Below are 13,229 nucleotides of genomic sequence, written 5' to 3'. Positions count from 1 at the left end.
CACTGAAGGTGTCTAGTTAAAACTCATTGCTATGTTAGAGCTTTGAGGCTAGACTTGTGCAATTAGACATGAAACAGTCAAGCACATTCATGCAGACTTTTTAGGTGTATGTCTTGCATGGTTTTCATACAGCTGCTAGATGACAGAGAAGCAACAGTGTCCAAGTATACCATCTATATTGTGATAGCAATTAATTTTTTCATTGTTCATTGGGAGAAAAGAGGAAAACCATTTGATGTTAACATTTTGTTTCATAATGTTGAGTTAGTCATTGGGTACTAAACACCTGATCACATAGTCAATGGAAATTAGTAATGTCATTATTGTTATTGTGCTAAAATGCTCTATGCTTAGATTATACATGAGTATTCAGCACTATGTGCTGCTTCTGTGTGGTTGGTTATTTTTGTAGAATATGAAGTTTTCCGTGAATGCAGAATACCAGATTTTAGAGCCATGGTGTCCAACCAGTTCTGAAGCAGTAGCCACTTTAGAAAACTAGCCACACTCAACTGGCCAAAAAGCCACATATGGAGCATAAACGCCTCCATTTGGACCACAACACATAACATTTTGTTAAAGTATAAGGAAAGAGGACTCTTGTTCAAGCACGAATCTTTTACATGATAAAACACATAAACAAGTTGAATATCTGTAGTCTGTCCTGGCCATTTACTTAGCTGTTAACGGTTTCCATTGGGCATTGCAGAGGAAGGGGCTCTTGAGAGAGGATTCGGAGTGGGACAGGAGAGTGGCTTTATGGACCACTTTGTGCAAGGTATTCTACATATAGGTGTAGCAAGGCAGAAAATGAAATGGTGCCCATGGAAATGGAAAAACAGGTGACAGAGGCTAGCTACCGTATAGTGAAAAGGGGGAAGAGAGTAATATGAGAAGATACAAGGGAGGATAAGTGGGGAAGGGCTGAGTTAACAATAAGGATCAGAAGCTGGGATTTGATGTTAGGGAGAATGGAATGTAATCAGCGCAATCCTGAATGGAAGGGCTCTCAGAGGATTACATGGGAGAGTCATGGCATGTTGGCAGATGGGTTTCTGGGGGTAGTATTCAGTGATGGTGAAGAAGTCACGTATTATAAAGAGCATGGCACAACTAAGAGGAGTGAAAGTCTATGTTGTCGGGGAGTCTTTAAGGTCGTGGGATTTCCCACAAATTTGCTCAGCTGTGTAGGAACAAACCCGAACGAAGCAAGAGTGTGTACAGTGATGTAGCAAGATTATACATTGCATAATTGGATGAATACCGTTTAATTAGTGTCTTAAATTTCAGCATAGCTGGGGATGCTACACATCTGTTTTTCATAAAGCATTGTGAAGGATATCAGTGCTGATATTGCAGCTGCGTATTGTCAAGCTTTAGAAACTCACCAGTTTTTTTTAATCCCCATTGAGTAATTATTACATCACAACTAATGAATTACTGTTAGCTGAGTTTAATATTAATTGTGTGAAAAGATATGACTGTTTCTAGAGCTTAAATTACTTGTAATTCTAATTTAATGTATTTAGGAATGTGGATGTCCACAGGGAAGGGAAATACAATTAAGGGGGATAAGTAGGAAAGTAACGTTTAGTCCTGGTTAGCTGGCATCAGGCAAAAAAATACTCATAGAAGAAAATATTTTGAAGCCTTTCTGAACGATAAAATATTATCAGTATTTAAAAATTATAGTAAATGTTTAAAAAACATTGTCATATTAGGTTTTTAATGGTGATCATTATATTGGAAAAACTTTTCCTGTGAAGATCGGACTTCTAACCTAGTGCTGTTTAAATTACTTTTGCTGTTACTATTCTGTATTTAATAATTTAGTTCAGAACTCTAAATTCTGCTTTGGTTGGCATTGCAATGGTTATACTTGCATGAACCTGTTGATTTGCTAAGTTTTCCTTCTATATCTGTGGCACTTGCTTTTAGTATTTCTGTCTATTTTTAAAAATGTGGCGACGAACTCAGCATTGATTTAAACTCTATGCAATCAGCACAATACAGCAAGATGCAAGTCAGCCCTGATTTTTGGCTCATAATTTTTTGTGAATCTATAATTCCTTGTAGTGACAGCAGTAAGAATTGGAATTTGAGATTAACAGTTGAAATATTTCTGGTTTTGAATCTGCAAATTTGTAAATGTTTGTATTAAGCCATTCTGACCTGAACACATGGACTGCTCTAAAATTTGTGCATCCTAATAATTTCTTATTAACTGTAACTCTGATCACTTAGCATGTTTTCTTTTTAATCCTGTGAAATCTATCCTCTCTTTCCTTTCCGCTTGCTATACTAATTACTTCCCTGTCCTCTCCCATCAACTTCTCCTGCTTCCTTCTTCCATCTCTGGGTTTGGTGTACATGAAATGTGAATGCAGACGGAGACCATTAAGCTATAGAACTTCATTCAGTGAAAAACTCTTCCAGAGGACGAGGGCTGCAGGACGTGCATCCAGGTATCTAATGTTTGTGGAGCTTAAAAATCTAAAGATCACATGCTATACAGAATCCTAGAACACTAGAACTGGAAGGGTCCTTGAGAGGTCATCGAGTCCAGTCCCCTGCCCTTACATGATCAATTCTTGGCTTATGCAAAATAGAACAAAATAATTGAGTGAATTAGTGTAGAATATTTAATGGCCAAAAATTGATCAGACTAAATTATTATGAAAATGTAGAAGTGTGTTTCAGAACACTAGGTAGCTTAACATTAGCTATTCAGAGGTAACTTCCAATTATAAGCTTTTTTTCAGTTTCTACCACTAACTTCACCAAACTTAAGCAGCCAAGCTGAAATTTTAAATATTATGTCTTGCCTTAAATTAAATTTTAGGCAAAGTTCAAGATGGAGGGAGTGGTAAACAGTAAAAGCCGTGCTGGGTACAAGAACTTCAGTATTGGGATATGAAAGGCAGAGACATATATGAATTTGGGATACTGCCTTGAAAAGAAAGGAATCCTTCTGGCTATTGATTGTAGAGTCCATATGAATCCAATACACCACTTACTGCACACACCAAAGTCTTGTACACCTGGCATATTCTTCAGAGACTCCTTTCCCTGAACAGTTCTTGAGTATTTTAATTTAAGGGGACTTTGAGGCAAAAAAATCTTTTAACATCCAGTTAAGGTGTCATGACACAATTTTTCATTTGGCTCAGAAAACACTTGAGAATAAAATAGTGTATTGAGGAAACACAACCATTAGAGAACCTACAGAGGCCAAGTGAAAGTTCCATGTTTAAAAACAAAGCTCACCATTAAACTTTGGAAAGTAAGCCGAGGTAAGGTCAGCTTTCTGTCATTCCTTCTAATCTGAAGTTGGGAGATGATGCTGTAATTGTCATGTCTGTCAATGGGAGACTAAAAATCTGAGTGATTTCCATCTGCCATGCAAAAACCAGAGCTTCATGATGGTGGTCAGATGGAGATTGCATACACTAGTTTGTACAGCAATATTCATGTAATTGTCAAGACAATGGGATCTTACTAAACAGAAAAAAATAGTGGTACTCATGCCATCTGTTTTACAAAGAAATTCTGATGTATTCTTCTAGTGATAAATAAGGCCAGATTCCCTTCAGCTACTGATTGTTGTGTGTTACAAAGAGTCAGGCTTCAGTATGAAGAGATGTGATCTGTATAGAAATAGTGGAATGTGCCCTGCTAGCATCATTCTGAGAATAACTTGAGTTAAGAATTTGTGAGTGAGTTGAAACCTTCATTTTGCATTCCCTGCAATTTGTTGGCTTTAAAAAAAAATAAAATGGAACCTTAGTGTTGGAGTTATAAGGCTTCCTACTATTTGGTGATTTGTTTGGTTTTTGAGGAAAGTATAAAGTTCTCGGGGGAGGGGGGATGGAGATACTGAGAAATGTTGTGAATGAATTGATGACTTTTTCCAGTTCAGAGCATTTTACCTTGAACTAGGGATAAAAGCGACCAATTGACTACCCGATAAGCATATGCTTATCAAGTAGTTGAGTAGTGACTCAACTAGACACTTCCCTTCCACCCTCCTGTTGCCTCTCTCAGGGAGGCAGCAAGCGGGGAGAGCAGAAGCCAGTTCTGGGGCGGAGCCAGCTTAAAAGCTGGTTTCCCCCAGCACCGTCTCCGCCAGGGTGGGGGGGAAGAGGCGTGCATAGCAGGGGGACCGGGCGCGAGTGGCTCTTAATACATTTAAAAGGCAGAACCGCAGCGGGGTTGGCTCTCAGGGCCAGGCACTAACCCTGCCGTGGCTCTGCAGTTTGCCCCCTTTTAGACTAATTGAGTAGTTGATGGAAATTCCATCGACTTCTCGATTAGCTGGTTAAACGCAATTTAACATCTCTATCATGAACTGTTGGGTTTGAAAACTTAGTAAATCTAGATTAAGTAACTTCCATGCAGTTTTATATACAGGTTGTACACCATATTTTCCCAGTGAACCTGCAAAAATCTGTTTGGCTCTATCATTCAGTCTCTCAGAAAATTCAAAAGGCCCTGACTAGTCAAACAACTGACCACAAGACTGATAAATAATTAATTTGATATTATGTACCACTGAATTTAAGAGTTTGTTTCTGAGTAAACTATTCCAAACTATTTTCAGTATTGGGGGTGGGAAGAGATCTGAATTTATTTTTGCCAAGTATATTATTTAAAATATATTTAAACATCCATATAAAAGTCGTGATTTTTAATGATTGAATGTATCAATGACTGGTATAATTAATAGCAATAAATGGCAATATGGCATATAATTAATGACAATATGCACACATCTTTAGAATGGTCTCAAATGGCTTATTTCTAAAACTGCATGTAATAGGGTATGTCTACACTGTGGTAGTATTTTTGGATACTTGCAGTATCCCAAAATAGCTATTCTGCGTCTTTGAAATTTAACAGGCTCACTATTCCGACATCCCTGTAAACCTTGTTTCATGAGGATTAAGGGACATTTTGGAATAGTGTTTTATTTGGAAATTAACTTGAAATAAACTATGCAATTTGCAATTATGCAATTTGAACCCTTCCTGCCTCTGGAAATTTCCACTACATGCATCTGACGAAGTGGGTCTTTGCCCACGAAAGCTTATGCTCCTACACTTCAGTTAGTCTATAAGGTGCCACAGGACTCTTCGTCGCTTTTGCAGATTCAGACTAACACGGCTACCCCTCTGATACTATGCAATTTGCGTAGCTGAAATTGTGTAGTTTATTTTGGGCTAAGAGTGCAGTATAATTGCACCCATAGTTTAAAATGTTTGACTGGCTTGTTTACATAAAATCATTTTATTTACAGTGATAATTTCAGTTGTGGCATCAAAGGTTTTTTTTTTAATATTTAATTTTATTCCAAGGGTCTTATTTTGCTATCAGTATCCTCTAAATTGCCCTCTGACTTCAATGGGAATATTTCCTGAAAACTCATGATCCTAAAATGGTTTAATTACTTAGCACAAAATTTTCAATCTTCTGTAAGTATTTGTTCTGGAGAATTGAAGTTGTTTTTTCCTATCTCAGAATGCCCCAAAATATCCAGTCTTTGCTGACTGAATCTTGAGAATGTGAACTGGAGAAAGTGTATTTTCCAATTAGAGGTCAGTCTGCATGACTTTGAGGTAAATGAGATTGGTAAAGTAACAACACTATACAAAACTTACCCTGCCATTAAAAGGTAGTTATAATACCAGGAAGCTGAGCCTCTGTGATAAGGTTGAATGGAAACCTGTGATACAAGTCAGCAGTTAAAATAAATTCACGGCTACTAAAGCCGTTTGTAAGAGAGCGGTTCATCTGTGACTTAAAATGTGGGTGGCCATTTTGCTTTTCTAACTTTACTTTTTCTCTTCTAGTACATAGCTGTTTTAAGATTATTATAACTGCTGTTGTCACTATTATTATTGAGCTCCATGTTTGTGTCATTTCAGGCTACACTTTTTCTCAGTCCTGCTCACCATGAAGTCAATAGACTATTACAGTGCAATATTTTCTGTTCTAAGAATTCAAAAATCCTAAATCGAATCCCAAAATACACTGGGGCTTGCTTGAAAATTGTTCAGTTATTGGTTTGCCTCCCTTGTTTTTAATCCTCTAATGGCAGGGGTGGGAGGAAGGGAAGTTGTGCCATCTCCTTCCACTCTGTGACTCTGGTGCTGTTTAATAATCCACCCCCCAATACGCACACAGCATAGGCCACCGGCTGCTTTGTGGGGGGCTCCACTTGCCCTTTCCAGGGCTCATGAGAGTAATTGCCATTTTATTCATCACCATTTTGCTCCCTATCATTTTTCTGATACCCTTCCAATTCTCTGCAGTCTCCTGCTCAAAACCCCAGTACCAGACTCCTGTTTATTTTACATTTCTCCTGATCTCTCTGCCGGGCCTCACTAGCCTTGCACATTCTTCCTGAGTGCTCCCAGTCTTCATTCCCATTCATTTTCTCTTCCCCACATCCCACTGGCTCCTGTCTTTGCTCTTTTGGTGAATGACTGCTCCTCTAAGCCAAAGGCAGTGGCTCTAAACCCAGTTAGAACAGTTGGGTAGTAGCCTCTCTCATAAAAAATGAGGAAAGACACCTTGCTTTTCCTGAGATCACGCAGCATTGTGCTTAGGGTTGGTTTTGTTCGGAAAAGAAATACCTGCTATTGTGGGATTTGAGAGCATAGAAGTTGCTGTTGACTTCAGTGGATATGGGACTGGGCTCTGGTTTCTTTGTATGAGCACATTCAGATTCTATGTAAAATACCACTTAAATATTCAGAGTATTGCTTTGTAGGAAGAGTTTAAGGGAAAAGGTGTTTAAGGGAAAAGAGGTTGCTAATAAGAGAGCTGTGAGATAAATGTGTGTTTTCTTTGTAGGCTTCTTAATCATTCAACCTCAGTAAGCACAAGAAACAGGCCAAAACAGACTGTGGAATCTGAAAAAAGGTATTAAGAAATGTACTGGGTTTTTTTAATAATACTGAAATCATGTCTTTGGTGATGAACATGTTATACAGGAGAGTAGGGATGTTAACATATAGTCCTTTAAACTATATGCCCTGAGCTTATCAGTTAACCCAAATGACTGCATGCACGTGCACCCACACACACCCTTGCTGCCTCTGGACCTAACCCTCTTCCCCCACTGCCTCCCACAGAGTACAGGCAGTCCCTGGGTTACGTACAAGATAGGGACTATAGGTTTGTTCTTAAGTTGAATTTGTATGTAAGTCGGAACTGGCTCCAGATTCAGCTGCTGCCACTGAAACTGACCAGGGGCTGACAACAGGAAGCTGGAGGCAGAGTTGCTCTGCCCCCAGCTTTCTGGAATCAGCCTGATCAGTTTCAACAGCTGCTGAATCTGGAGCCTGGGACAGAACAGCTGGGGCGCTGCCCGGTAGGTTTCCACAGGACCAACCAGGCAGCACCCCAGCTGCTCCACCCGAGGCGTCCCGCAACAAAAGCCTGGTCTGCTGGGGGGGGGGGGGGATGCTGCCTGGGCGGCTTTGCTCCTGTCCCCCTGGTCTGCTGGGGGGGGCAATCAAAGCCGCTGGACCCCCCCAGCAGACCAGGGGGATAGGAGCAAAGCCGCCCAGGCTGCGGGGGTCCCGCTGCCTAGGCGGCTTTGCTCCTGGGCAAACGAGCAAAGCCGCCCAGGCGGCGGCTTTGCTCGGGTGTCCCTGGTCTGCTGTGGGGGTCCAGCGGCTTTGCTGGACCCCCCCAGCAGACCAGGGAGACCGGGAGAAGCTTTTCTTGCCCCAGAGGACATGGGCGGCAACCCGCCGCCCATGAGCTCCGGGGCGAGAAAAGCCTCGTTCGTAAGTGCGGATCCGACATAAGTCGGATCCGCGTAAGTCGGGGACTGCCTGTAGCAGGGGGACAGGGCGGGGCAGTGGGAGCTGGCTTAAAAGTTGACTGCCCCACGAGCACTGTCTTTGCAGAATTGGGGAGGGTTGGCAGGATGCCAGAACAGTCTTTGTCTGCTAGGAGCTTGGGCCCCCCGTAGACTGGAGCTGCCACTGCCCCACGCTGCTGCCTCTGTATTGGAGCAGCAGGCAGGAGCCGGTCTGTATGGGGAGCCGATTTTTAAACTGGCAACCCTCGCAGGCAGGCTCCCGCCTTCCACCCCGTGCTGCTGTGTCTGATACAGAAACTGCCTGTGCGCCTGGTCCTACTACATTTAAATTGCAGAGGCACAGCAGGGACAAAAATGTTCCTCTGCCCTATTGTGCTGAGCCACATGTGAAAACTAACCATATGGGCAAACAGCAAAACTGACTATATAACAGGGCTGTTGCAGAAGGTAAAAGCTCTGGAAACCATAGATCATTTTCAGTTGTAGTAATCTTAATTCTTAATATTCAGTTTTTAAAAAGTATACACGCTTAAACTGAAAGTGCCCGTTCTAAATGGCATTAGAACAGACTTTATTTTTACTGTTACATTTGAATAACATATGTTTCTCATTCTTACAAGAAGTAATTCAGTTCCACAATTCACAAGTAATATTTTATAGATTAATGTTATCAGTTATAGTATGTACTGGAAACAAACTTGGAAACTAATAAGCTTAGTATGGTAAAACTATGAAGGAGTTGAAATGGATTTGAAATCTCAAATTTAATTACATTTTAATCAAATGCTTACAAAGTTACTTTTGATAGCATTGGTTATAAAATTGTTATGCAGCACACATCAAAACAGTGTTGATAGCCATGTGTATTTTAACACTGCATTCCAACTGCTAAAAATCGCCTTAAAACAACAACAAAAATTTGATACTTGTATAATATATTTGGCAGTCTTGTTGTTAAAGTGTGTAATAAGTAGTAATTTAGCTAATTAAAACCCAAAAAACTATTTGAATGTGGGTTTGTTTGTTTTTGTTTTTAAGCGTCTCAACAGATGAAACAAATTCTCCAGTATCTCCTTACAGCTGGCAGGTAAATATGTGCATGTAAAATTGTATAGTCTTTATTAGCCCTTGATAGTCATTTCATCCACAAATGAGCTACTGGTACAGCATAATTTGCACAGTGCTTGTGTGCCCAAATGTATTTGTTTACATGTACCAATAAACAAGTATTCATAATTGTGGTTGCAAATGTAAAGGTAATCTAAAAACATCCCTCTTAATGCAGACTTCATTTTGCATCACATTTTTAATACAGGTGGGTTTTTTTTCCAAACATTGCTTATTAATTTCAAGATCTTTGTACTGGTTTTAAGGCATTGTAGGTCTTCATTTCATCCTGCTTTATTCTTATATCGTTTCTTTGTCTTGTGTGTATCAGATTTTTCTGTTTTCTTAAGTTTTAAATATCTTGCTTTTTATGCTGAGGTAGGAAACACCAAAAGTCATGTGAAATATTTGTGATCAAACTCTGAATCTTTGGTTGTAGATTTCTATTAATTTTTTCTTCATTTTATGGTGCATCTAGGTGCAATACAAAGATTGATTTATATGCATTGTCCTTGTAGGTAAATATTTCCGTTTGCAGCAGCATCTTTCATCTGTAGTGGATATGAGAATATTTGATTTATTTAAATTCATTGATTTTACAACTAAGCCTCTTCTTGTCTCCTTCAAATCATCTTAATTTACATGTTATAAAGATGGATATTTCTATAGTGTTATCTATTTTCATACATTCCATTCTATGTAGGAGTCATAAGAAAATACTTAAAAAAAAAAATATCAATGGATAACTGAGTTGATGTGTGAAATTATTCACACCTCAATTTGTATACACAGTAGCTCACTGTGTGCTCAAATAGGGTAATCATACATGAATGGCTGGTCACAAATCTACCTTTCCATTTGCATGCCTGTTAGTGGTAAGTATATACTGTATAGTTTTGGCACATGCCTAATCTGTGAAAATGAGGCTCAATGTGGATAATCAAGAAAGCTGTGATTATTTTTTTTAATTAACAATTTTAGGTCATCATTAAATTTACTCTCCCCATATACAGTATAACTTACTTAGAATCTTAACTGCTAAAGACAGCACTTAATTCCACCAGTCTCTGGTACAGGTAAATGTAAGTGTTGTAAAACTAAAGTGTAACAGAGGCAAATAGGGCCCAAGATAAATAGTATTTCTATTTAAATCAATTTTGCTGTTCAGATTTGCCCCATAATGTAATTTCAGTATCCTCATAATCCGATGTTCTTTCTTAATGTTTAAATACGTGCTGTCTAAAACATTGTTGAACTTTGCAGCCCCTAGAAAATCAAAAGGAACTGACAGATGAGCAGCACTGGCCAGAAACGCAGCCTGTTATCTGGCAGAATGAAGAGAGGAGGAGGAGCAAACAAGTTAGAAAGGAATATTTCAAGGTATTGTTACACATTTTCTCATTTGTTGCCACTTTTCCATCTTTGAAGAACTAATGTTTCTAGTTACGACTTGAGCTCTTTTACTTATCCTAAAGGAAGACAACATATTTAGCTTAATTATCAGCAGATGATAATTTGATAAAAAGTGATAATGTATCTTCTGGTTTACACTCTGCTGTAATTTGCAGATGTATGTATATCGTCTAACCAAATACATATTAACAAACAGTATTTTAAAGTACAGGAGACCCCCGCACTTATGGCCTATTTGGTTCCTGGAGAGCCATTGTAAAGTCGAACCCATTTTTCCCATAGACGCAATGATAAAAATGGGGGTTCCATTCCCGAAACTCTATTTCATGCTCTAAAAATGCCAACATTGACTATGGAAATGGAGGAAAAGTAAATAAAACTTTTCTAAAAGTGCACCAAAAGACTGAAAATAAAGTTTCAGAAAGATTGGATGGCTAACAGTTTGCAACTATCTTGAATTATACTTAGCCATCCAATCTTTCTCCTAAATTGGTAGCTGAAAACTTTATTTTCAGTCTTTTGGTGCGCTTTTAGAAACGTTTTAAAAACGTTTTTTTAATTATATTTTTGGTCTTTGGGAGGGGTTGCTGGGGGGGGAGGGAGACAGGAGACTGAGCTGGCGGGGTGGGGCAGGACCCATGGGGAGTTGTAATTAGGCCTTGTGAGGGGGAGGGAGAGCCGCGGGGGTGGGGTGTTGGGATGCGGGTTGGTGAGGGCCACGAGCTGCATGGGTGCCAGGAGCCATGGGGTGGTGTCAGGACACGGCCTGGCAACTTGCTGGGGGGGGAAACTAGGGGAAGCCACAAGCTGCAGGGGCTCCAGGAGCTACTTGGTAACCTGCGGGGGAGCCGGGGGAGAGGGGGATGAAGCCTGCTGAGGGGGGGTGGCCTGGCGAAGGGGGCTGGGAAGCTGACCTGGCAGGGTGTGGCCTGCCAGGAGGACTGTGAGCCGCACGGTACAGAGGCAGGCAGGCCCACATGTAGGAGGTGGCGGGAGCGGCCTGCCTCATCACCAGCCTGCCAGTGTGGGGCGGGGGAGGGGCAGATGTCCTGTCACAGAGTCAGGTGGGGCTGCCTGCAGAAGCTGGGCAGCTTGCTGAGAGCCAGAGCGTGCGGGGGCCGCCTGCCTTGTCAAAGTAGCCAGGCGGCAGAGCACACCTGCTGCAGGAGCCAGAGCTGGCAGGACAGCCGGTGTATGCGCAGGAGGGGCAAGTCTAAATTCCTATTACAGACGGACAAGAAGACTGTCTTAAAAATAGGTCGTAAATGCGGGGGGGCGTAAGTCAGGGGTCACCTGTATTGTGGTGTAGGCACGATCATTTCAAGTATTATGAGCTATATTTCCCTCTTGCAAAATACACAGGTTTTCTTGGGTAACTAAATAAAGGGGCTTGATGGCCTAGCTTCTCTTTTAACTTGCACCTGAGCTGTGTTCTCCATTTCAGTATGTTTAGGTTAATACATATGCTTCCAGGGCAATTTGACAGTACAGGAAATCTAGGAACACTACGCTGAGTGATGAAATGCTGCTTACTCTTACAGCAAATGTAAACTTAAAACTGTGTTCCGAAGGCAAAGAATAAAACCTAACACAGAATCCTCCCAAACATCCATCATTTCTTTTCATCTTACCCTCCGTCTCAGGCTTAAAACCACAAAAAATATGCAAAACTGTTTTAAAACAAATGTTTGTGCAATTTGTTGCTTTTTGCACAGTCTAAGAAAGGTATACAGGACATCTCAAATTGCCGTGTCCTGGAACTGTATGCTAATAACACGCTTAGGCTACATCTGCACTGCTCTGTTTTGCGCAATAAATATGCAAATGAGGCAAAGTGTGGAATATTTCCGTGTCTCATTTGCATAATTAATGAGTGGCTACTTTTTGCGCAAGAGGCTTTTGCACAAAAAGGAGCTGTCTACGCTGCTCCTTTTTGCGCAAAACCCCCCTCTTGCGCAAGAGCCGTTCTTCCACATTTATTTTCAGGAAGAACATGGTTGACTTAGTAACTGTCCTTTACTGCATTAACTGAGGGTGAGAGAGAGAGGAAATACTCTGAAATTAATTCAGTTTGTTTGCAATGTGTAGTAATGGTCACAAGATGTCAGTGTCTGCATGATGCAAAATAGGCATGAGATTGCAAGAAACAGAGCAGCTGTCATTTTTTTTTAACTTCTATAGATAATTGTGGTTTGTGACAAGCTTCAGATTGTCTTATATTTATAGAATGGCCAGTTTTAACAATGTTACAGAAGACCTAAATAAACTGAGTCCAATAACACATTTCTTTGAATGCGGGTCCCTCTGTTTGTTCAACTGTGAATACATATGTGCTCCATCCTCCTCAGAATGGGGACTTACTGCACGTAGTATCCATTCGTCCACATCTGCTCCCCTGTTCTTGTGCTGCCACCGAGAATATGGGGGCGAGGGTGTGACGTAGCGTTGGTTCCTTGCTGGTTGCTATGCTGGGCAGTGGGCTGTGGGTGACCTCCACTGGCTGCTGGCTGTAGCATGGCCCAGCAGGGCAGGGGATGAGTCGTCATTCAAGGGGGCTCCGAACCTGTCGGACCAGTTATCTCCCAGGGAGCGGAACAATGGGAAGAAGGGGAGTGGAGCCCTGGCTGGGGGAAGGGAGGGACAGGGCTGGAAGTTAGTTGTTGGTTTCTGTCTGGTATCATGGAGGAGGCCGCTTAAGCTACAGGCTGAGATTTAGGGGCCCAGTCTCCCCCATCTCAAGGGGGGCTGAGGCATCCTAGGCCTGGCCTGTGACCAGATGACATCTGTGCTGTGCTGTATCCTGGAGAAGCAATAGACTCCCTCTATTCTACTGGCTGGTGGAGTCTGTTCGTGCCACTACGGGAGTGCAGGAGGC

General features: G+C 41.2%; 1 protein-coding gene across 3 annotated transcripts in view; it reads left to right on the top strand.

The window, feature by feature from the left end:
• LRCH2 (leucine rich repeats and calponin homology domain containing 2) overlaps positions 1-13,229 on the top strand; it is an 89,802-nt gene that overhangs the window by 41,012 nt on the left and 35,561 nt on the right. For 2 of the 3 annotated variants that reach the window (XM_089781789.1, XM_089781791.1), the window contains exons 12-15: positions 2,388-2,465; positions 6,856-6,924; positions 8,873-8,921; positions 10,205-10,321. In XM_089781789.1, coding sequence (XP_089637915.1) covers positions 2,388-2,465; positions 6,856-6,924; positions 8,873-8,921; positions 10,205-10,321 — 313 coding nt within the window. The remainder of the gene's footprint in view (positions 1-2,387; positions 2,466-6,855; positions 6,925-8,872; positions 8,922-10,204; positions 10,322-13,229) is intronic. The other variant, XM_089781790.1, reaches the window with a different exon arrangement.

This window comes from Pelodiscus sinensis, chromosome 13 (assembly GCF_052426305.1).
Source record: "Pelodiscus sinensis isolate ZL-2025 chromosome 13, ASM5242630v1, whole genome shotgun sequence".
Classification (NCBI taxonomy): Eukaryota; Metazoa; Chordata; order Testudines; family Trionychidae; genus Pelodiscus; species Pelodiscus sinensis.
Note: the sequence above shows the minus strand (reverse complement) of the source record. Positions and strands in the feature narration are given on the sequence as shown.